This window comes from Mastigoproctus giganteus, chromosome 6, assembly GCF_048544385.1.
Source record: "Mastigoproctus giganteus isolate SK-2022 chromosome 6, ASM4854438v1, whole genome shotgun sequence".
Classification (NCBI taxonomy): domain Eukaryota; kingdom Metazoa; phylum Arthropoda; class Arachnida; order Uropygi; family Thelyphonidae; genus Mastigoproctus; species Mastigoproctus giganteus.
The window spans coordinates 223,782,525-223,809,398 of NC_143580.1; the positions used below are offsets into that span (position 1 = coordinate 223,782,525).

Below are 26,874 nucleotides of genomic sequence, written 5' to 3' on the forward strand. Positions count from 1 at the left end.
ATCAGGTTACTGGAAATAGAATAAAAAATTAAGTGGTAGGAGACAGAGTAATTATAAATATCTGCTAATGTTATAAATATGGTCCCATAGTGTGCAGTGGTGAGCTCTTTACTGTTTTTAACATTTATTAATGATATTGATTTTGGTATTTGAAGTTTAATGTCAAAGTTCACTGATGATACAAAGGTGAGCAGGGTGATTAATGACATTAATCAGAGATTCTAGCTTAACAGTTGATGCATATGATGCAAGAAAGCAAGCTTATAGAGCATCAGCCAAAAAAAGACTGCTCAAACCGTTCAAGGCCTTGTACACCTCAATCAGATCACCTCGCAGGTGCTTAGTCTCCAGATGCTGCAACTTGCAGAATTTCAGCCTCTCTTGATAAGAGACCCCCCCCTTTGTTCCTCTCACCAATCTTGTTGCCCTTATCTCATTACAGCAACTCTACATCCTTCTAAAATGAGACCTACAGACCTGTATGCAGTACTCAAGGTTTGGCCTGACCATTGCCTTATACAAAGGTATAATCACCTTGTCTCTGCTAGCAAAATTCCTATACATCATTGACAAAACTCCATGACCTGCTCTGGTAGCCCATCAGCTTCATATCTGACTGTACAATTACTCCCAGGTCTTTTTTCATTCTCCACCTCCCTGAGTGTCGTACCACACACTTGGTACGTTTCTCTTGGATTACTGCTACCCCCATATGTAGTACTTTGCATTTGTCACTATTAAACTTCAGTTGCCACTTCTCAGCCCATCTGCCTAACTTTTGTAGATCTTGTTGCAGCATACTGTCTTTACTTTCATTAACAACTCTGCCAACCTTTGTATCATCTGCAAACTTGGACAATAAGCCTGCTATACCTTCGTGGATATCATTGATAAATATACAAAACAACAATGGGCCCAGCACCGAACCCTGGGGGACTTAACTAATAACATAAGTCCACATAGAGCAGTGTCTATTTATTACCACTCTCTGCCTTCTCCCACTCAACCATCCCTTTATTAGTATTAGTAACGGCCGTATGGTGCAAGAAAGCCTATGGCTTATGCTGCACCAGCCAAAAAAAAAAAAATCCGAACAAAACAATGATAAAAACAAAAATTAAATAAATAAATAATAATAATTAATAAATAAATAAAAATAATAAAATGAAATTAAATAAAAAGGAAATTAATCCTATCATCCTATGCGCTTCCCTTACCCGAAAGTACTATCCAGATGACCTTTGAATTTCCCCAAACTGTCGGCCTCTACCACCCATGAAGGCAACTTATTCCAGTAATTTATAACTCGCTGGCTAAAATAAAACTTCCTGCAGTCCAATCTAAACATTTCCCCGCGTAACTTGAATTTATGTCCCCTAGTTCTAGCATCATTTATAATCTTGAAAATTTTGTCCTCATTCATTTTACTGATGCCTCTCAGAGCCTTAAACACCTCAATCAAATCTCCTCTAAGGTGTCTAGTTTCCAAACTCTGCAACCCACATATTCGAAGTCTTTCTTCATATGGACGCCCTTTTGCCGATCTCACCAGGCGAGTTACCCTTCTTTGCACCCTTTCAAGAAGCTCGATGTCTTTCTTTAGGTGCGGTCTCCATACTTGAACACAGTATTCCAAGTGTGGTCTAACATAGGCCTTATATAATGGGATTATCACGTCCCTATCTCTACTTGCAAAAGTTCGATAGATCATCGATAGGACACCATGGGCCTTCCTTGCAACCTGTTTACAATGCTCAGAGAATTTCATGTCTGACCGTATCGTAACACCCAAGTCCCTTTCCTCCAGTACTGGGTTTAGTTGAACTCCACCAAGTGAATAAGTTATTTTGGGATTACTGTTTCCCAGGTGTAATACCTTACACTTTGTTGGATTAAAGCACAGCTGCCATTTTTCTGACCATTCTTGAAGTCTATCTAGGTCTCTCTGAAGAAGCTCAGCTTGACAGTGATCATTAACTACTCTACCAATTTTAACATCATCTGCAAATTTAGACATCACGCCCTCTATCCCTTCATCAATGTCGTTTATGAAAATTAAAAACAACAGTGGTCCTAATACTGATCCTTGGGGAACCCCACTTCTTACATCAACCCAATCTGAGGAATAGCCATTTATCACAACCCTCTGCCTCCTGCCCTGAAGCCATCCTTCTATCCATCTAAGGATTTTCCCAGTGATTCCAACCTGTTCCAGCTTATAAAGCAACCGCTCATGTGGGACTGAGTCAAAAGCTTTGCTGAAATCTAAATAAACAATGTCGAAATTATTCCCTAAATCCAGCTCGTGAGTGACCCTTTCGAAATAGCGAACCAGATTTGTTAAACATGATTTTCCCTTTACAAAACCATGCTGAGTATCCTTGAGAATTTCAATTCGATCCAAATGATCCTGAATTCCACCCTTGATCAATGCCTCCATGATTTTCCCTACTACTGAAGTCAGACTGACAGGTCGATAATTTCCCACTTCACTTTTAGAGCCACCCTTATGTATGGGAGATACATTTGCACTTTTCCAATCCAAGGGAATCTCCCCAGAGTCTAGTGATGCTCGCATAACCAGCCTCAGTGGTTCAATGCACTCGCTTGCCGCCTCTCTCAAGATTATAGGGTATATTCCATCAACTCCAGGAGCCTTACTAGTCTGTAGGCTTGAAAGTTTTTTCATTAAATAATCTTGCGAAATTTCAATATCATTAATTACATATTTTTCAACTTCGCTCCCACAATTTCCCATTGCCACAAAAGGCTTTTCATTTGTAAATATCGATGCAAAATAACTGTTGAGTTCATCTGCAACGGCAGCTGGTGTATTTATTACTATCCCCTTTCCCTTACGTAAAGGTCCGATCTGGTTTGTCCTGCTCTTCTTGGCATTTATATATGTGAAGAATTCTTTATCCCCCCTCTTTGCTCTGTTTGCTAATGATTTCTCATAAACTGCCTTTGCCTGTCGAACCTTTTCTGTGGCTCTATTACACATCACCTTGTAGCTGTTATAGGCTTCAGTACTTTTTATTGCTCTGTAACGTTTCCATGCCACCTTTTTCTGTTCAAGTAATGTGGCAACTTCACTATTCATCCAACTTGGAACCCTTCTCGTGGAGTATTTTTTTAATGGTATATACGCATTCAAGGCATCTGTGATTAATGTTTTAAAAGCGTACCACAGTTCAATTGTATTCATTCTCTGCGCGATATCTACCCAGTTAATAGAGGCCATGTAGTACCTTAAGGCATCGTAATTTCCTTTTCTGAAATTAAAACCCATTCCTTTGCCTTTTACTTCTGCTACCTCTCTCGTCATCATCCACTGTAGAACTCCGTGATCACTTCCTGCTACTGGTTCCTCTACTGTCAGCCCTGTTATGTCATCTGATTCATGTGTGATGATGAGGTCTAGGATATTCTTTTCTCTAGTACTTTCCCTGACATGTTGATACAAATAACAGTCATCTAGTTGATTTAAAAATTTTGTTCCCCATGTCGAGTTTCCTTCCCATTTACTCCAATCAATTAGAGGCAAATTGAAATCACCCATAATAAGGCATTGACGCTTACTTGCCCATTCCATTTGCATGTAGAGGCTTTTGTCATAGTCTTCACAATCACCTGGTCTGTAGATTACGCCTACTCGCATTGTACCTTTGTTTCCAACTATCTCACACCATACAGACTCTATACTAGCATGTGAAATGTCTGAATCTGGGAAAGCTATCGTCGCACTCAGGCTGCTTCTGATAAGAAGCATTACCCCACCACCCCTTCTATCTACTCTATCCTTCCTAAATACATTATACAAGCCGTACTGAAACTCATCATCCCCAATTTCCGGGTGGCACCACGTCTCCGTAAGCCCTATTATGTCTGCGTTACTTGTTTTAACCAGCAGTTCGAATTCGCTCATTTTATTGACGACACTTCTAACGTTACTGTATAAACAATTAAGATTTACTGTTCTTATATATTTAACAACCCTAACACAACCCTTGAAGTTTTTTAGGCTCTCTTCCCTGATATTAGCTACCTGCTCACGTGAAACGTCTTTGCCCCCAGAACATCTAGATAATACGTCCAGTTGGGGTAACAGATAAGAACTCTTAAGGTATGTGCAAGAGTTACATTGACCAATATTATCAGATAAACGCGTGTCAGTATTACCCACAACCCCCCTAACTAGCAGTTTCCCTGAGCCTTTAAGGTATCCTCAATAATACTGGCAAAAACTTTTGCACCACCTTTGTTTAAGTGTTGCAGCATACTGTCTTTACTTTCATTAACAACCCTGCCAACCTTTGTATCATCTGCAAACTTGGACAATAAGCCTGCTATACCTTCGTGGATATCATTGATAAATATACAAAACAACAATGGGCCCAGCACTGAACCCTGGGGGACTTAACTAATAACATAAGTCCACATAGAGCAGTGTCTATTTATTACCACTCTCTGCCTTCTCCCACTCAACCATCCCTTTATCTATTGCAGCAACTTGCCCTTAATGCCATACCATTCTAATTTGTACTGCAGTTTTTCCCTGTGCAACAGTATCAAAATCTTTCCTGAAATCCAAGTGTATGATATCAAAATTATTTTTTGCATCCAGTTCCTTTGTGACCACATCAGAGTATCCAATCAAATTGGTCAGACAAGACTTCCCCTTAACAAACTCCTGTTGTGTCTGAACTATTACCGCAGTCTTGTCTAGGTGATCCTGCATCACTTCTTTAACCAGTGACTCCATTATTTTCCCCGGAACAGAAGTTAAACTAACAGGTTTATAATTATTTGCATCACTCTTTGAACCCCCTTTGTGAATTGGGGATACATTTGCACATCTCCAGCCATCCCCTGATTCTAATGATGCTCTCATAATTTATGGCTAAGGGTTTGTTTACTTCCCTTGCTGCCTCCTTTAATATAACTGGATAGATTTCATCTGCCCCAGGTGCCTATTTTATGTTTAACTTCGAAAATTTCTCCATTTGGCTCTCCATTATTACAACATCATTTAGCTCCCTGTTAGAGTTTAGTAAACTTCTGTCCTCCCCTTCCTTACAGAATTCCTCATGTGTGAATGTAGATGCAAAATACTCATTCAGTTTGTCAGCTATCTGAGCAGGATCATCAACAGTCGAACCACCAACATCAAGTGGACCAATCTGATACATCCCCTTCCTTCTAGCGTTTACATAAGCAAAAAGTCTTTGTTTTTCTTTGCATCCCTTGCCAAGGATTTCTCATAATCAGTCTTTGCTTGCCTAACCTCCTTTATGACTTGATTACAGACTAACTTATATTAGCATTAGAATTAGTTGAGGCATATGATGCAAGAAAGCAAGCTTATACAGCATCAGCCAAAAAAAAAAAAAACCTTTCCCATTTCACCCTCCAAATGTTTTTCTATTTCAGCCTTAAATTTATTTAAGCTATCAACTTCCACATCAACAGATGGAAGTCTGTTCCAGCAATCAACTATCTGCTGGCTAAAGGCAAACTTCTGCACATCTATTCTACAACTGTCTTTCCTCAATTTGAATCTATGCTCCTCAGATTCTTAATCTGAGCAAGCAGAATTATCCTGTCAGCACTGAGCCTTCTGAAACCATTCAAGGCCTTATACATCTTGATCAGATCACCTCGCAGATGCCTAGTTTCCAGATGCTGCAACTTGCAGAACTTAAGTCTTTCTTTTTAAGTGCATCCTTTGTACCTCTCACCAATTTTGTTGCCCTTCTCTGTACTTGTTCTGGCAACTCTACATCCTTCTTACAATGAGGCCTCCAGACCTGTATACAGTACTCAAGGTGTGGCCTGACCATTGCCTTATACAAAGGGATAATCACCTCCTTGTCTCTGCTAGCAAAATTTCTATATGTCATTGACAAAACTACATGACCTGCTCTGGCAACCCATCTGCACTGCTCAGAGAACTTCATATCTGACTGCACAATTATCCCAGATATATCTGCCATAGGCTTCTGTGTCACCTGATAATTTATATGTATCCCACACATTTTTTTCCTCTGCCACAAGCCTCATTAGTTCATCTGACAACCATTTAGGTCTAAATCTTGAACAGTATTTCTTAGTTGGTACGAAAAGCCTAGTACATTCCAAGATTAATTCCTTGAAGGCTTGCAATTTAGAATTTGGTGTCTTTAACATCATCAGTTGATCCCACTGTATAGAATTTAAAAACTGTCTGAGACCACGGTAGTCATCTTTATGAAAACAAAAAACCTTCCCCTTTACCCTTCATGGTAGTTACATCATTAAGTAAAGCCCATGTCAGTAGACTGTGATTACTGTTACCTAGTGGTTACTTTATCTGCAAATTCCTAATACATGAGTCATCACTGCTGATAATCAGATCAAGAGTATTACTCCCTCTGGTTGCCCTTTGAACATATTGCTGTAGAAAACAATCCTCCAATAAATTCAAAAAAGTCTTGCTAGTGTGCAAGTGACCAACCCACAAGTTCCAGTCAATATCTGGAAAGTTAAAATCCCCCATTACAAGACATTCTGATTTACTAGCCCACTCTATTTCTCTGCACAACTGTTTGTTGTACTCATCAGAGTCATTAGGCTTATAACACACTCCTCTCATTTTCCGTTCCCAGTGTTTTGTCACACCAAACTGAATCAGCATTGCACTGTCCACCCATATCAACTGGATGCACTTCTTTAGATTTTGTGTGTTTCTTAACTAGCAGCATAACCCCTCCTCCCTTCCTACCCTGTCTCTCCTTTCTTTATACATTGTACTCCCCAAAATCTGATTCTGCACTGCTTATATCTGTGCGGCGCCTCCGTAGCCAGGTGGGAAGGAGCAGCAGTGCGTAGCACACGCTTCTTGATTAGACCGGGGTTCGAGCCCGTCACCACCAAATACGGACGATGCGGAAAGGTCAGGGAATGACCACCGCATATCCCGGAGCAATACGGCCTTAGTTGCTAATGCTCCTAAAAAACAAATAACAAACAAGCTTATATCTGTGTGACACCATGTCTCTGATATCCCAACAGTATCTGCCTTTGATGTCTTTATCAGCACTTCAAATTCATCATAAATTTATTAACTATACTTCTACCATTGGTGTACATACAAATATACATCCATCTGTTCTTACTCTTAGTTACCCTAACACAGCCCATGTATTTACTTGTTCCATGATGACTTCCTGCAGCTCTTGAAGCGCCCAGCAACTTGCAATCTAAGCTTCTGCTCATTACAATTGAAGCAGTGCAAGAATCACCTTTGCCTGCGGCTACTGTTAATCTTTTAGTCTGTTTCCCCCAATCTAGCAGTTTTCCGACCCATCTAACACTGGTTCGATAGCATCAGCAAATATTCTTGCACCCTTTCTATTTAAATGTATCTCATCCCTGTAGAAGCAGTCTTTCCTTTTAGCAAGCACAGACCAGGCTGAAAAAAATTCTACCCCTTGAGCATTGCACAGTCTTTCAAGGGCCAAATTGATCGAAAAGGCTCCCATCATATACTCCCTCCTATCGTGTCTGGGCAGAATTGCAGACACTTTCAAATTCAACCCTAGTGCATGGCTTTTTTTCAACATTGTACTTGTTAATTGTTAATTAAATTGACTTGTACTTGTTAATTAAATCTGCAGGTCTCTTACTCTTAAGGTCATTAGTGCCAACGTGAACAACAATATCACCTTTTGTGCCCTTAAAAGATGACATCTTCTCTACAATCTCATCAACCTTTGCCCCTGGCATACATACCCTGGTCCTGTTCACCTATCCTTCTTGCATAGTGTATTCCTCTCTTTCTGACAGAGTATATTCCGTTTATTTCCTCACAGTCTCTGCACCTAGCATACAGAGACATCCTCCTTGGCTAGATCATATCCTGTTCTAGACAGGTCCACAAACATTTCAAGCATTTTTTTAGACTGTGATGCATTGGAGAATTGCCCCACTTTGGTTCTCCCCCGAGCTATAGCACTCTGGCTAATCTCTGAGCGATTCCGAAAAACGGAATCATGATCAAGACTGTTCTAGTCTTGATCATGATTCCGTTTTAAGTACAATTTAATTAACAATAAAAATTTAATAAGACTAACAAATTTTACTGATTAATTGATAATATTATACTATTCTAAACTGAATGCTGATGGGATTCTTCCTCTTGCTCAGATTAAGAACCTGAGGGGGGCATAGTTTCAAATTGAGGAAAGATAGTTGTAGAATAGATGTGTGGAAATTTGCCTTTAGCCAGCGGGTAGTTGATTGGTGGAACAGGCTTTGGTTTTTTTTTTGTGGAAGCTAATAGCCTAAATAAATTTAAGGCTGAGCTGGACAGGTATTGGGAACAAATGGAGGGGTGAAATGGGAGGGTGTTTTTTTTTTTTTTTTTTTTTTTTTTTTGGCTGATGCCGCATAAGCTTGCTTTCTTGCATCCTATGCCTCTACTAATGCTAAGCTAACAGAGTTCTAGTACAGTGCTATTCCTTATCGTATAACAGTGGTGGCAAGTTACGAATGGTAAACTACAGACACTAAGTATTAACTTTCAAAATCGTTATCTAAATTCAAAATAAACCAAGGAGCTTGACTAGGACTATAAGCTAGTTTAGAAAATAATTTAACATAACAATTAAGTCAATACCTACTATCTGTAGATTTGCTGGAGCTGCAAATTCTTGTCCAATACGTGACTCATACATTTTAGTGTCAGTCATATACACGGAGTTTGCCATTGGGCATAAAGAGGTGATTATTCTCTTGTAAAAAAAGGATTGGTTAGAAAAGCGTTGTTAAAAAGCACTGGTAAAAAAGCAAAGTCATAAATGTGACAGAAAAACATTGCTTAAAAGTGAGGTCATCTTACTGTAAGGAAGGCTGTATGGAAAAATAGGACATCTAGTGTGCAGAAAATAACATCTTTATTCAACCAAGCCCATAACTGCCCTATTTCAACCCATACCATGCACAAGAAATTGGGTATTGGCAATCACCTGTCTATTTAGAAGCTACTTTTTTCAGATAAAAACAAAAATCTGCTTTCAATTGTGCTGAGAATGTTGTGATTGAACAGTGGAACTAAAGAAGAATATCATGTGGTTAGACTAATCACAATCCATCTTGTTTTGCACCGATGGTAGGCAGAGAGTGTGGTAAGAACCTCACGAAGCAGTGGACCCTGCTTACCTTGTTACGACAACCCAAACATCTGGAGGTGGTATCATGGTATGGGGAATGTTTTGTTGGCATAGACTGGGTCTTTTGATAGCGATGGAAGGTCAGATGTCATCCACCTGAATTTTATATCAAATCTGCTGTATCCTGCAATGTTACACTTTTATCCTGAAGGTGGTGGCCACTTTATGGATGACAATGCAACTGCACATCGTGCAAGTATAGTTTGGAGAACATGACATGTATTTTCACTATCTTTTCTAGCCCCCGTATTCACCCAATTTCAGTCCTATTGGGAATGTGTGAGATATGCTGGAGAGAACTATCCGGCAAAGTATAGCTCTCTTCAACTTTGTCACAGCTGCACAATATTTTGCTGGAAGAATAGTTACAGTTAGACCAAAATTCACAAAAACACCTTATGGAATCCATATGGCACTGCACACTTTCTGCTATATTCAATACTAAATAAGGTTTCATATTTTTTTGGCCATTGTGTATACTTCCCCTATAATAATATAGGGGAAGTATACACATTGGTATGATAAGAGGAATACAACCTGTATTCCTCTTATCATACTCTTTCTGCTGTCAGAAGGCATTGATCTAGTTGCCCCTCATTTTATTGGAATATCAGCCTCAACCACCCAGGAAGCTAGTTTATTCCAGTGGTTTGACAGCAAAGTTAAGCAAGTGTGAGCTTCTTAGGGCCCAGTCTATTGGTTTTCCTAATAGTTTGTCTCCTAGTTTTTGCATCCCATTTCAATGCCAAAAATTTCACAGTCATTCAATTTGCTACTTCCCTCTCATAACTCACAACTTTGTAGCCTCTGCTTGTGTGGATGTCTTTTTGCTGTTCAAACCAAATGAGTTGGCTGTCTTATTACATTCTCAAAATTAAAAGGATTGGAAAAATTATTAGATAGGATAGCTAAATGAATTGGATAAATGTTCACTTTCTAAATTTATTTTTTTAGGCTGATGCCGGATAGGCTTGCTTCCCTGCAGAGCACCTCTACTGTCATATTTTTTCTCTATATTCAAAAAAATGTCCTGTAAGCTTATCCTACAGCTTGCTTCCTTGCATCATTTGCCCATAACTTTCTGCTACCATCACCACCACCACCACCAGCAGCAACAGCGCGATGGCCCAGTGGTGGTATTGGTAGTCCAGTGGTTGCGACACTGGACTACCAGCCTGATGGACCCAGGTTCGAGTCCCACTTTGGCGGAAGCAAATGCGACTCCATCACATTTGCAGACCGGTATAATAAAAATAGTACTAAATTAGAATAATAATTTGAAAATTATTATTCAAATTTAAAAAATGAATAAAAAATAATTAATAATAATAAAAATAAAAAAACATCTCAAAAGTTACTCCAATGGATCTATATTCCCCAAGGTTGGAGTGATGGCTAAGGCAGATAGTGGTCTCATCTAGTGTCACTCCCACCGAACGTAAGCTGAAGCTAAACAGCTCCACCCCATAGATGGATTATGCTGAAGAAATAATATTCGTACTGCATCGAGTGTGGCGCAGGATAAAATCACTCGCGTTCAGGCCTTAGGCAGAGGGGTCGGTTCAAAAAGTTGGAGACTGTCTTCCAAGGAAGACAGTGGAGCAAGTGGTGCTGTCCCCCATATGGTTACCACAAGAGAAGGGCAGGACCATCCAGCACCACCAACTGGAAGTGCTTCCTACACAACTGTGCTAGTGACCACCCAGGAAGGAAAGAAGAAAACACCAACACATGAAGTGGACCATCGAAATGAATACATATGTCATGCAAGCATACTATGAAATAATGACACTAGAGACCAATATGATAATGTACAGGTCGAGACAAAATATCAAGTGATTAGAACGATTCCCGGATATTCAGGTCACCAAACAGCGAATAGTGAACCAGAGAAGGCCCATTGTTACAAAGAACCTGATAGCTCCTGCAATCTTAGAAAAAATCAAGCAGGATGTGATTGATCAACTGCAAAGAACAAAGAATATGGACGATGCTGAACCAGAGGAGGAGGAAGAGCAAGAAGAAATACAACCCAGAGCAGTTGAAGTGGCGAGAGGTCATGATATCCAGAATAGAAGATGAGTGGAAGAAGACCCTAACAGAATTTGAAGGAATGGATCCCACAACGATCCATGTGATACCGAAGCAGAGACCCAATAGAACTTTTTGCAGTCACAGATCACCCCTGGATACACTCGTAGACGCAACCAGGAAGCCAGGATAATACAGCATAATTGAGCAAGGAAATACCAGTTGATCAAAGAAAGTGTACCATATTACAAGTATAAACTTGAGGGAATAGTAAAGACCCCAATAGTAGAGCTGTACTGGGACTGATTTTAGGTGTTACCGTGCCATAATAATGGACAAGACAATCCCACACAACAGACCAGACAACCCTTGTCGACGAGGAGAAGGCTACCTATCTGATTGACATAGCGGTGCCCAACACTGTAACCTCCAGAAAACCCATGAGGAGAAAATATAAGTACACGAACCTAAGACTAGAGATCAGAGAGATGTGGCATATGCAACAAGTAACAACCATCCCGATCATATTCTGTATGGTATGGTGCCAAAGACTCTACATAACAGCCTAGCAGCAATAGTTATCCCAGAGAACACCTACAAGGAACTCCAGAAAGCCACAATCCTGACCACCTGTAATATAGCCAGAGTTCCCAACCAACAGTAACACCAGACATAATCGTCACCCTGTGTACTTGGTAGCAATACCCGTCACAGGGTGGAATCCCCGAATTAGGGAGAAATAATATGAGCAACAACAATAATAATAATGCAATACAGTACAATACAATTTATCAAAAATTTTGTTTAATAATTTTTACTTACAATAATTAATAATTACAATGATAATAATAATTTTTGTTTACAACGATAATAATAATTTTGTTTACAACAATAATAATTTTTTGTTTACAATACAATACAATTTATTTTTATCAAGAGAATTTGTTTACAATGAATGAACTTGTTAAGAAAAGTAAATTTCTTGACAACAAGTTGTAATTCTTCATTTACAAGTTTTTGCATACAAATTTGTTATCTAACAGAAAAGATAATGAAATCACAACACATAGTACATTCTGCACTGCAAACAGAGAGAAAACAATTTATCTGCATAGCAATTCTAATCTACTGTATCATTGAGTATCAAAAATTTTCTTATTAAGAATTTTAATTTGGAGCTAGAATAACTTCTCCTGAAATCTACACTAGCCAACAAGTTGTTTATTATATTCATTGTATGCCTATCTCCAAATCTATTATTTAGTACCCTAGGATGAGGTAGAACAATTGCTTTTGGGTTCCTTAAATTATGTGAGACATTTCTTTGCAGATTTGACTCTTCAAAAATAGTGTTAAGATTTTTTCAAGATTAAATTTAACTTCAGTTTACAACAACAATAATAATAATAATAAAGTCCTATGTATTTGAAAAAAGGGGTCCTATATTTCTTGTATATAATGTGTATTTACTGTAATTTTAAAATTTTTCTTCCAGTTGTCACAATATTAATTTATTTCAACACAGTAAAGAACTGCATGTTGGGTAGTTATTTTTTATTATTTTTTTTTTTTTTGTGCATTGGTTTGTCCTGCATGCATTATGTCCTCCATGTATTTTTATATTTTTGTCTTATAATTTTTGTTCTATATCTTTGAATACCATGTATTTTTCTACAAAAGTTTGTCCTATTTCTGATTAAAAGGCTGATGGAAACATTGCTTCCATCATTTTTACATAATATTAATTCCATAATTTGAGGATTTTAGGTGTTACTAATTCATTAACAGTTATTAAGTAACAATTTTCATTAAATGAAATTTAAGTTCTGTAATGATAACTGAAACAGTGTTTTAGCATAATTATAGCTTTTAACATACAGGCGACCCCCGCTTAATGCTGATAATTCGTTCCGGAAAAATAGAGCGCTCAGTTAATCCATGCTAAGCGAGCACCGCATTCCCATAAGGTAACATATGTATTTGTGAGTTGTGGTCGGTGCCATAGGATATTTCCTAAACAATAATAAACAGTATTGAAAAGATGCACAAATGTCAGTCAAAATATTTAATATTCAAATATTTGAATATATAAAATATTCTGCATTACATACGTATATAATATGTGGTAACTACTTACGTATCAGAATTAAACTTAAAATTCTAATTAAAATCATGAATTTAATTGATCTAAATTGATTTTAATTGATTTAATTTAATTTAATTGATGAATTTAATCATGAAAAATGTGTCGATTTTGGGTTGTACTTTGGCCCTCTTCCTGGTAAACTAAAACGGGTTTTAATTTTAAACCCCCACAGCGTTACCACCCAACAATAAAGTCAACCGATCCTTCGCCGCTTTGAAACCTGGTATGTTTTTTTCTTCTTTCAATATGAAACTTCTTTTAGGCATTCATTTCCAAAAAAGTCCTGCTTCATCTATGTTAAAAACTTGTCAAGAAGTATAACACATAATACCCCTCTTCAATAATTTTAACAAGTTCTTTTTTTGAAAGTTTCGGCTCCTTGATCTGAACTTGCGGTTGCTCCCTGAATTTTAAACCTATTCAACCAGCCCTTACTAGTTTTAAATGGTTCCATGCTTTTTTTAGGTGAGTTTTCTTCAGATCATCATATAGGCTAATCTCTCTCTCTCTCTCTCTCTCTCTATATATATATATATATATATATATAATATTTAACTTAACTGAATTCTGCATTGGATACTATCTTCAATAAAATTAGCTAAAGTCTCTCCATTTAAATCCTAATAGTTGCTTGCAGTGGAACAGCTGTCTTTCCCGCTGTCGTGGACCGGAATCGATTCACTTCAAATGTCTAGCTTAATTTTCAAATTCAGTCTTTTTCTTACATTTATAGTCTTCGTACTGCATCCAGACATTGTTGCTTTTTCATTCTTATCCGCCATTATTAACTCTTCGAAAATGTAACTGCGTTGGTTGCATTAATTATGATACAATGTTCGAATAAACTGTCCGTTATACACGATGTCGAATGCTGTACTGAGTGATGATTAGACTTTGGATAAATGCATATAACGCAAATATTACAAGCAATATACTTGATCATTTTTTAAAATGTTGATCTCGGAACTACGTTACACGTCACTGTACTGCAATTAAATTAGCTTGTGAGAAAATTTCACTGAGCGTGGTAAATTTTCTCAAGTTGGCGTGGGAAACGTTTTAATGCTGTTTTGCTTTCATTTTCAAGCTATCGACTCAGTCAAATGAAATGATTTCTTAAATATGCCAATCTTTAAAAGAGCGTTATAGTTATTTGGGACAGCGTTATAGCAAATCAGCATAAAGCGAACCGTGTTATAATTAGGGCCTGCTGTATTATAAAAGAAAAGAAAATTAACTATTATCATCTCTTTTATTTTGACCACTAGGATTTTACTGTCTAGTTAATGGAATGGCCTTAATATTCATCGCATAACAAAATTTGCCTTAACTATGAAACTTTGACATCACTACAGTCAGTCAGGAGCCAATCAATGAAGCAGTCATGTATGTCACAGAAACGATTGTCCAAGCAGCTGCAATTGCAATCCCAAAATCATCCAGCCGGTTCCCACTATTCCCCAAACCTTGGTGGAATTCAGAATGCACGGCATCAAAAAAAGCACAAAACAAAGCATGGGGGATATTCCACCGATATCCCACCACTGAAAATTTAATATCATTCAAACGTGCACGTGCAAAAGCACGTTATGTATGACGTCAGAGCCAAAGGAAATCTTGGATACGTTTTACATCTTCCATAACTCAGGCTGCTAGCTCAAAAGTAGTCTGGGATAAGATCCGGAAAATGAAGGGAAAATATCCACCATGCCCTTCTGTGATCCTCGAGCATAACGGATGTCCAATTGCAGATCGAACTGAAGTAGCAAATACTCTAGGGGAAACATTTGCAAAAATATCTGCAATAACATCTTTTCCCGCAGAGTTTTTGGCCCTGAAAGAGAAAAATGAGAAAAACCCCCTGAACTTCTATTCAAAAGGGCTTGAATCATATAACAAGCCCTTTTCACAGGAGGAATTAAATGCTGCACTCTTTCTCACACACGCAAGTGCTGTAGGGCCTGATGACATCCACTACGAAATGGTAAAACACCTCTCACCACAATCTAAGGATCACCTTTTAATTCTATTTAACAGAATTTTTATTCACAAACAATTTCCGGATTCCTGGCAAAGGGCTATCGTCCTTGCTTTCCCAAAACCAGGAAAAGATCCTAGCAATCCAAGTAACTATCGTCCTATTGCTCTGACAAGCTGTTTGTGCAAAGTCCTGGAAAGAATGGTTAATGCACGACTGGTATGGTACTTAGAAACAAACGGTCTGCTTTCCAGGACACAGTGCGGCTTCCGAAGAAATAGGTCCACTCTGGACCATTTAATCCGATTGGAAACGTCAATTCGTGATGCTTTTATCAAATCCGAGCATTTGGTAGCAGTTTTCTTTGATATTGAAAAAAGCGTACGACACAGCCTGGCGATTCGGAATTTTAAAACACCTCTATAACCTTGGTCTTAGAGGTAACCTTCCTGTTTTTATTAAAAACTTTCTTTCGAATCGCCAATTTCAAGTCCGTTTAGGATCTACCCTCTCTCGAGTTTTCTCTCAGGAAGAGGGAGTCCCACAAGGATCCGTTCTAAGTGTCACGCTTTTCGCAATCAAAATAAACTCTATCGCAGAACAACTTCCACCCACTGTAAACAATGCCCTCTATGTAGATGACTTTGCTATATTTTGTCATTCATGCAATATGAGGGTCATTGAAAGGCAACTGCAGAAAACCATTGATCAACTTACAGCTTAGTCATTGGCTAATGGGTTCAGATTTTCATCACAGAAGACTGTTTGTGTACACTTCTGTCGCAAACGTAGTCTTCATCCTGACCCAGAATTAAGGCTTGGGCAAAATAACATCCCAGTTGTAGCAGAATTCAAATTCCTTGGACTTATTTTCGACAAAAAGCTGACATTTTTACAACATATTCGTCAGCTGAGGACAAGATGTGTCAAAGGGCTTAACATCCTTCGTGCCCTTTCGTCAACCTCATGGGGTGCAGATCGTGCTACCCTTCTTCGTCTCTACCGGGCAATTGTCCGTTCCAAACTCGACTATGGGTCTCAGGTTTACGGTTCTGCTAGAGATAGTGCACTTCGGTGGTTAGATCCAATCCACCATCAAGCCATCCGGACAGCCACTGGAGCATTTCGCACATCTCCTGTCCAAAGCCTTTACGTTGAAGCAAATGAACCATCTCTGTCTCTTCGACGTAATCAGTTGTCCTTACAGTACGCCTTCAAATTGAAATCCCTGCCCGATCATCCCACGTGGCCATCCGTTTTTGAGCCGCGCTGGGAAAACCTCTACAACACCCGTCGGACTGCCAACAAACCTTTTGGTATTCGCATTCAAGGGCTGCTGAATGAGCTAAACTTGACGGTAGACAAGGTTGCCCAGTCCCCAAGGCAATTCTTTCCACCCTGGCATGCTTATTTTCCAACTTGCGACCTCTCCCTTAAGATCTGGGAGAAGTCTACTACACCGCCATCTGTCTACCAGCAACTCTTTGCATCACATAGACAGCAGTATTCTGACTTTCTGCCAGTCTACACAGATGGCTCAAAGTTAGAATGTCATGTGGGATCTGCTGTTGTGTTCCCTCACAAAACATTATCCTATAAGATCCCACAAGAAACTAGCATATATACTGCAGAGTTGCATGCAATACAAACAGCCCTAGATGACATTCAAAATCGCGACTACCAGAGGTATATGATTTATTGCGATTCATCGAGCGTGTTACAGGCCCTGGTATCGGTGAGTTTTAACCCTCATCCGATCCTGTCCAGGATCCGGCAGATTCTTTTCTCTCTCATGAAATTAGAATTCGATATTCGCTTTTGCTGGATCCCAAGCCACATTGGGATCCGGGGAAATGAATCGGCTGATACCGCTGCCAAATCAGCCATTTCCCTGGATAATCATTGCTTGTCAGTCCCCTATACAGACTACAGGCAAATAATACGCTCTAAATTATATTCCCAATGGCAAGATTCTTGGCAAGGACAGGCCACAAATAAACTACATCACATAAAGCCTGTAATTTCGCAATGGCAGTCCAGTCTACGCAGGGTCCGAAGAGAGGAAGTTGTTCTTGCTCGGCTCCGCATAGGTCATTGTCATCTAACCCATTCCTATTTGCTGAGGGCGGATGACCCACCTATGTGCGAGATGTGCAATGTTATTTTAACCGTCCGTCATATTTTAATAGAATGTCCTGTTTTTATAGAAGCACGACGCTTGTATTTTACCGCTTTTAATAATTTGACTGAGCCATTTACACTCAGTCAGATTATAGGTGACAGACGCCATATGTCTGACGTTTTTAATTTTTTACACTTTATTAATTTGTATACAAAGATCTAAGTTTTTTATGCTTTTACTTTTATACCTTTTTAACACAATAATTAATTGTTTGACGTGGTAGCCTTGGCTACTAAAATGTTTAATAGCATTTTAAATTTGACTTGGCGCATTATGGCCTTAGCTGCCAATGCGCCATTAAAACCCAAACCAAACCAAACCAAAGCCTTAACTATGAGTTGTAGTAATGTTCACACTAAATACCAAAACATCCTCTTTTGGTATTTAGTGGATCTTCATCAAATAGGAGATGGTCTTTAACCTGTTTTTAAAATAAATGGTAACATAAATTTAAACTAATGGCACTCTTCAAGGATGGCATTTGTTTAAATGAAGTGCAGTATTAAGACAACTTGTGGATACGTAAAATTCCTTCTGTTGAGAGTACTAAGACTAAAGCTTTTCCTATGCAGTTTAAACTCTAAAGCTGAAAAAAACACAAGAGGACAAGACAGTCTTGTGGTTCTTATTATTTTAAATAGGCAAATTAGCAATTTTATAATTATATATTACTTATCATGATTTGTATCTATATATTTTTAAATTATCATAATTTTTTATTTTATTATCTTTTATAGAAAATATTAACCCTTTTACCTGAATTGCTTAACAAAAGATGGCAGTATCACAGCATTCAGCGGTTGATGAAAAAGCTTTTACATCCTGGGAATTCAATCAAGGTTGATTTTATACTTATTTATATTTCTAGTTTTTATCAAGGAGATTAAAAAAAAGCTTGTATTGTGTTTGAGTTATTTTAAATGGTTTCTTTGTCTTGATTATTAGTATTATAAATTTATTTATTTATTTATTTTGATTATTTAGTGTACTAAGCTGAAATGTTTGTGTGCACAATAATGAATTTTTGTCTGCTTAATTTTGAAATATGACATGTTCTTATGTTGTTCAGATACTTAAAATCACTTTAAATCAAAGTGGATGTAATTTGGTTGCTTTAACTCCAAATTAGCAAGATTTTACTTACACAAAGTAAGATGACGTATTCACGAATTTGATCAACAGTATTTCTCAGTAGTGAACGAAAAGACCATTTAGACAAGTGTTTGAATAGTTGTGCAAATTAGAACTATATAGAGATCTAGAGGAAATGAGGGCTGTTCAAAAAAGAACGAACATAAATTTTCCTGAACACCTGTACAGCTTGCTATTTCTAGCTGAGCTACAGAATTTAAGACGTTTAACCTTGACAGTCAGTCAAGTTTTTGCCTATTCAGTTTTGCCTACTGACAATGGATGTGACACTCAAGGAACAGTATGCTGCTCTCAAATTTTGTTTCCATTTTAAGCTTAAGCATATGAAATGTAAAAAGAAGCTTATGGTGAATTTACGCTTTCATATAGTGCAGCTTGCAGGTGGTTTAGAATGTTTCAAGATGGACATTGCTGGAACTTGTGGGTTGGTCACTTGCACACTAGCAAGACTTTTGTTGATTTATTGGAAGATTGTTTTTGGCAGTAGCATACTCTTGATCTGGTTATCAGCAGTAATTATTTGTGTGTTAAGAATTACAGATAAAAGAACTGTTAGGTGGCATCGATCACAGTGTACTAATGTTGGATTTACTTAAAGATATAACTGCCATCAGGGGTAAAGGGAAGGATTTTTGCTTTCTGTGACTACAGTGGTCCCAAACAGTATTCAAATTCTATACAGTGGGACCAACTGATAATGTAGTAGTAGTAGTGGAATGTGACAATCAGGTTACCCCTCCACTTCAGGAGGGATTTAAGCTCCTATTGGATTTAATTTCTGCTCCTGACCGATAACCCCTACTGTCTGTTTACCGAGCAAGCAACAATACAAATACCATCATGGCAAACTAGTTCCACCGGTAAACCACTCCGAAATTTGCCATACTTGTCATGTGGTCTTTCTTTACCTTCGCCATAAACACAATTACAGTATTGAAATGACATATGTACATGTATTCTTTTTCTTACAGTAATCCTCCGGTATAGCATCATGTTCACCGTTACATCACAAGTCACCATCAGTTCCAATCTGACATCAATCGTATTCTCATGGAACAGTTCCGACTTGTCACTGAACCTGTAATTCTGACGGAGCATGCGAGGCACTCGCTGAATTAAAAATAATGAAAAATAAGATCCTTTAATTTTTTCATATACTTTTAATCTGTTTTCAGAAAGAATTTGGTAATTATCTACATTTTCAGTAATTTTTGTATACTTTTAAAGCATCACGGCCAGATCACAAGTTACTATCAGCTCTGATTTGACTGAGCATGTGTGACGCTCACTATATCTGCTGATCTGTATACTGGCAATGTACTACATCCTCACTGTTAGCATTAGCATTAGTAGAGGCATTTGATGCAAGAAAGCAAGCTTATGCAGCATCAGCCAAAAAAAAAAAAAAAAAAAAAAGAAACCACTTCCACTTCACCCCTCTGTTCGTTCAAAATACCTGTCCAGCTGAGTCTTAAGCTTATTTAGGCTATCAACTTCAACAACAAGGGATAGAAGTCTGTTCCACCAACCAACCACCCGCTGGCTAAAGGCAAATTTCCGCACGTCTATCCTACATCTGTCTTTCCTCAATCTGAATTTATGCCCTCTCAGGTGATTATTCTGAGCGAGAGGAAGAATCCCATCAGCATTGAGCATGCCCAAACCATTCAAGGCTTTATACACCTCTATCAGATCACCTCGCTGGTGCCTAGTCTCCAGACACTGTAATTTGCAAATTTAAGCCTTTCTTCGTAAGAGCACCATTTTGTTTCATTCACTAATCTTGTTGTCCTTCTCTGTACTCGTTCCAGCAGCTCTACATCCTTCTTGAAATGAGGCCTCCAGACCTGTATACAGTACTCTAGGTGTGGCCTGACCATTGCCTTATACAAGGGAATAATCACCTCCTTATCCCTGGTAGAAAAATTCCTACATATCATTGACAATACACCATGAGCTACTCTTGCAGCCCATCTGCACTGCTCAGAGAACTTCATATCTGCCTGCACAACCACCCCCACGTCCCTTTCATTCTCTACCAGTGTCAGTGTAGTACCACAGAGTTGATACGTTGCTCTGGAGTTGTTGTTTCCCATGTGTAGTACTTTACATTTGTCAATGTTAAACTTCATTTGCCACCTCTCAGCACATCTGCTCAACCTTTCCAGATCCTGTTGCAGCAGCATAGTGTCAGTAGTGTCCTTGACAACCCTGCCTACCTTTGTATCGTCTGAAACTTCGACATTAAGCTTGATATACCATCATCAAAATCATTTATGAATACAGAAAACAATAATGGACCCAACACTGAGCCCTGAGGGACTCCACTAATAACATTAGTCCACGATGAGCAGTGTCCATTGATTACCACTCTGTCCTCAGCCACCCCTTTATCCACAGCAGCAATTTGCCTCCAATGTCACAGTGCTCTAATTTGTACAGCAGTCTTCCATGTGCAACAGTATCAAAACCCTTTCTAAGATCCAAGTAAATAATATCAAAGTTATTCCCTGCGTCCAGTTCCTTTGAGACTGCATCATAGTATCCAATAAAATTGGTCAGGCAAGACTTCCCCTTAACAAAACCATGCTGTGTCCGAGCTATAACTGAAGTCTTGTCTAAATGATCCTGCAGTGCTTCTTTAACTAGTGCCTCCATTAATTTTCCTGGAACAGAAGTTAAACTCACTGGTCTATAAGTACTTGTGTCAGCCTTTGATCCTCCTTTGTGAATTGGGGTCACATTTGCACATCTCCACATCTCCAGTCTGTGGGTACCTCCCCTGAGTCCAAGGAAGCTCTCATAATTATGGCTAAGGGTTTGCTTACTTCCTCTGCTGCCTCCTTTAATATAACTGGATAGATCCCATCCACCCCGGGTGCCTTTCTTGTATTTATCTTCAACAATTTCTCCTCCACTTTACTCTCAGTTATTACAAGATTCTCTAGCTTACTGCTAGAGTTGAATACACCTCTGGCTTTCCCCTCGCTAAATAACTCCTCATGTGTGAATGTCGATGCAAAATATTCATTTAGTTTGTTAGCTACCTGAGCAGGATCATCAACAGTTGACCCATCGATATCAAGTGGTCCAATCTGATTCATCCCCTTCCTTCTAGAGTTTACATAAGTAAAGAACTCTTTGCTGTTTTTATTTGCATCCCTTGCCAAAGATTTCTCATACTCTGCCTTCGCCTGCCTAACCTCCTTTGTAACTTGGTTACAGATCAACTTGTATCTATCACAGGCTTCTGTGTCATGTGTTAATTTGTATGTATCCCATGCATGTTTCTTCTCTGCCATATGCCTCATCAGTTCATCTGACATCCATTTAGGCCTAAACCTTGAACAATATTTCTTATACTTGGTATGTAAAGCCTAGTAGCATCCAAGATAAGTTCTTTGAATGCTTCCCATTTTGAATTTGCTGTTGGTAACATCATCAGTTGGACCCACTGTATAGAATTTAAATACTGTCTCAGTCCATTGTAGTCGCCTAACGAAAGCAATAACCCTTCCCTTTACCCCTAATGGTAGTTACCTCTTTGAGTAAATCCCACTTCAGCACACTGTGATCACTGCCACCTAGTGGTTCATTTATCTGCAGATTCTTAATGCATGAAGAATTACTGCTGATAATCAAATCAAGAGTATTCCTCCCTCTAGTTGCCTCCTGAACATGCTGATGTAGAAAACAATCATCCAATAAATCCACAAAAGCCTTGCTAGTGTGTGAGTGACCAGCTCCCAAATTCCAGTCAATATCTGGGAAATTAAAATCTCCCATTATAAGACTCTCTGATTTACTGTCTCACTCTATTTCCCTGTACAGTTTCTTATTATACTCATCAGAGTCATTAGGCCTATAGCACACTCCTACTCTCAATTTTGATCTCCCAATGCTTATGTCACACCAAACTAACTCGACACTGCACTGTCCAGCGATGTCCACTGGCTTCACACTTCCTTGGATTTGATGTATTTCTTAACTAATAGCATTACCCCTCCTCCCTTCCTATCCAGTCTATCCTTTCTGTAGACGTTGTACTCCCCAAATTCCAGTTCTGCATTCCTTATATCTGTGTGACACCACGTCTCTGATATCCCAACAATATCTGCCTTTGATGTTTTGAGCAATACCTCAATTTCATCAAATTTATTTACTAAACTCCTAGTATTGGTGTACACGCAAGTATACATGCACCTATTTCTATTCTTAGCTACCCTAACACAATCCATGTGTTTACTTGTACCGCAATGACTCCCAGCAGTCTCTGAAATATCCTGCATCTTGTTTTTCAGGTTTCTGCTCATTCTAATAGAAGCAGTGCAAGAATCTCTTTCACCTCTGTCAGTGGCTACTGTTAATCTATTCGTCTTTGTCTCCTCCCAAGCTAGCAGTTTTCTGACCCACCTAACACTGCCTCGATAGCATCAGCAAATATTCTTGCACCCTTTCTATTTAAGTGTATCCCATACCTGTTGAAGCAGTATCTCCTGTTAACAAGTACAGTCCAGGCTGAAAAAAATTCTACCCCTTGAGCCTTGTACAATCTTTGCAGGGCCGAATTGATCGACAAAGTTCTCATCATATACTCCCTCCTATTGTGTCTGGGCAGAATTGCAGACACTTTCAAATTCAACTCTATTTCACGGCTTTTTTTCAACAGTGACCTGTACCTGTTAAGCAATTCTGCCGGTCTCCTACTCTTGATATTAGTGCCAACGTGTACAACTATATCACCTTTTGTGCCCTTAAAAGATGATATCTGCTCTACAACGTCATCAACCTTTGCCCCTGGCAGACATACCCTAGTCCTGTTCCACCTATCCTTTTTACAAAGCATGTTCCCCGTTTCCCTGACAATAGAGTCACCAACAACTACTAGTTCCTTTGGGACCAGCGCATTCTGCCTTGGGGGTTGCCGCTGTGTTGCGCGATGACCAAGTTCAAGTTCTGGTGTTGATGTGGGCAGCTGAGAGCTTGATGGTCTCCTCAATTTAGTTCCTTCGAGGGCATCCACCCTGTCCTTCAGGCTCTCATATAGGCCCATAAGAACGCTGAGTTGTTGCCTGATTTCGATACACTCCTTGCATCGCGCACACACAAAGACATCCCCCATGGTAATATCATGTCCCGTACCTGAATGCTCCACAAACATCATGTAAGCTGTGCATTTTAGAAGGCTGTGATTCAGAAGGCAACTGCCCCCCTCAATTCTCCTCTGAGCCACAGCACTTCCATTAGCTTGCGCCTTTTGTTTTGCTGCTCTGCTCTGAGTCATGATTTTTTTATTTTAAATAAAATTCCAATTTCAGTTTATAACCGTAACTTATCTCCCAACACAGTTATAACGGAATATATATTTTTTAGTGTCAAGTATTAATTATCTCCGAGTTCCCTTTATATAAAGTGGTTGAGTGCCACTTCTGCCACTCAACCATCCCTTTATATAAAGGGATGGTTGAGTGGCAGAAGACAGAGAGTGGTAATCAATGGACACTGCTCAACGTGGACTAATGTTATTAGTGGAGTTCCTCAGGGTTCAGTGTTGGGTCCGTTGTTGTTTTCGGTGTTTATGAATGATATTGATGATGGGATATCATATTTAATGTCCAAGTTTGCAGATGATACAAAGGTTGGCAGGGTTGTTAAGGACACCACTGACGCTATGCTGCTGCAACAGTATCTGGAAAGGTTGAACAGATGGGCTGAGAGGTGGCAAATGAAGTTTAACATTGACAAATGTAAAGTACTACATATGGGAAACAGTAACCCCAGAGGAATGTATCAACTCTGCAGTACTACACTGACAGTGGTGGAGAATGAAAAGGAACTGGGGCTAATTGTGCAGGCAGATATGAAGTTCTCTGAGCAGTGCAGACGAGCTGCAAGAGTAGCTCATGGTGTCTTGTCAGTGATATACAGGAATTTTTCTAGCAAGGATAAGGAGGTGATTATTCCCTTGTATAAGGCAATGGTTAGGCCACATCTTGAGTACTGTATACAGGTCTGGAGGCCTCATTTCAAGAAGGATATAGAGCTGCTGGAACAGGTACAGAGAAGGGCAACAAGATTAGTGAATGGAACAAAGGGTTGCTCTTACGAAGAAAGGCTTAAGTTTTGCAAATTACAGAGTCTGGAGACTAGGCACCGACGAGGTGATCTGATAGAGGTGTATAAGGCTTTGAATGGTTTGAGCATGCTCAATGCCAATGGGATTCTTCATCTTGCTCAGAATAATCAGCTCAGAGGGCATAAATTCAAATTGAGGAAGTACGGATGTCGAATAGATGTGCGGAAATTTGCCTTTGGCCAGCGGATGGTTGTTTGGTTGAACAGACTTCCATCCCTTGTGGTGGAGGTTGATAGCCTAAATAAGTTTAAGGCTCAGCTGGACAGGTAGTTTGAACGAACAGAGGGGTGAAGTGGAAGTGGGTTTTTTTTTTTTTTTTTTTTTTGGCTGATGCTGCGTAAGCTTGCTTTCTTGCATCAAATGCCTCTACTAATGCTAATGCTATATAACGATCGTATGACAAAGACAAGGGCGGGAAGTTACGAACGGTAAATCTATGGACACTTAAGTATTAATTAACTTTCAAATCTCGCTGTCTCAATTCAGAATAAACTGACGATACTTACTAGGTCTATAAGCTACTTACAAAAAATAATTTGATGTAAAAAATATTCAATAAGCGGCTAAATATGGCTAAAAAACTTCTCGTTCAGCGTAGTTGCGACTTGTAACACGTGGATACCCTTACCGATACTTTTATGCAATTGCAAGGCCGAGTAAAGAATAAATACACCAAATTAATCAGAAAATCACAAAATAATGCTATACTACTAAATTTAAATCAAAAGTTTTAGAAAAACAATAATTTCAAATCAATAAATAAGAAAAATCCACTTAGTGGCTTTGAACGCGTCTGGCCCCTACTAGCCTCGTGAGCAGACTGTTATCTGTAGAAGAATAAAAAACAATTTTCAGGAAGTGGCTGTTGTATCTTATTGTTTTTATAATTACCTACTTTTATTATTTTACAATCAAATTCTTGTATAGTCAGGAAGTTTGTTTTTATTCTTTCTGAGAATGCATTGAAATAGCTATTTTCCAAGAATACAAATAAGAGAGGGAAAAAAATATATTACTGCGAGTATGTAAGTACATAGACCGTCAGATATAATGAGTGTCGCGCATGCTCTGTGACAATTCCCAGCACATATACCGGTAGATATAGTGAATGTCACACGTGCTCAGTCAAGTCGGAACTGATAGTAACTTACGATCTGGCTGTAATGCATTAAAAGTATATAAAAATTACTGAAAATGTAGAAAATTACCAAATTCTTTCTGAAAACAGATTAAAAGTATATAAAAAATTACTGAAAGATCTTATTTTTCATTCAGCGAGCGCTGAATGAAAAATAAGATCTTCCAGTAATTTTTTATATACAATTTTATGTGATTTTAGACATAATGCCTTCCATGTAAATGATTTATAAATAAAAAAAATATATATTCAACTTTTAATTTTTTATTCCAGTGTGCACACTAGTTCTTGTAAGTAAAATAAGGGTGCGCAACCAAAAAAGTTTGGAGCCCACTGGTCTGGGCCACTGTTGGAAATATCCATAACCATTAGAGACTTAAAGAATGTGAGGATACTCACCTTGAAAGACAATGTCCATAACCCTATAAATTTAAGGCAGGAGTACATAAGGATACCCTGAGAACTTTGGAGTGGCAAGGAGTCAGTTGCCAGTTGTTTAAATCATATGTAAGATATTGCCAAACTTTATAGCACATTTTCATTCTATTCTGTAGATGCTTCTGAGACTTTTAATGGAAAATTCTAGGAAATATTTCATATAATCAACCCCCCCCCGAACCTTGAGTTGCAAACAACTCTCTTTAAAGAATACTTGTATATGGGCAGGTCTCTTGAACAAAGAGATTAACAGCATGAGATCCCATTGTGAGTGTGTGTTGTCTAGCTGCCAGATATTAATGAACTAACGTAGTAGTAGTAGTGGCAGCATGTGATGCAAGAAAGCAAGTGTATGAGCTTATGCAGCATCAGCCAAAAAAAAAAAAAAAAAAAATGCATCATTCCCTCCAAATGCCTGTCCAGGCCCTCCTTAAATTTATTTAACCTATCAACTTCCACAA

General features: G+C 38.7%; 1 protein-coding gene across 5 annotated transcripts in view; it reads left to right on the top strand.

Annotated features, from left to right (window-relative positions):
• Positions 1-26,874, top strand: part of LOC150085023 (ral GTPase-activating protein subunit alpha-1) — a 529,619-nt gene that overhangs the window by 39,716 nt on the left and 463,029 nt on the right. For all 5 annotated transcript variants that reach the window (XM_090376739.1, XM_090376741.1, XM_090376740.1 and 2 more), the window contains exon 4: positions 18,287-18,388. In XM_090376739.1, coding sequence (XP_090232865.1) covers positions 18,287-18,388 — 102 coding nt within the window. The remainder of the gene's footprint in view (positions 1-18,286; positions 18,389-26,874) is intronic.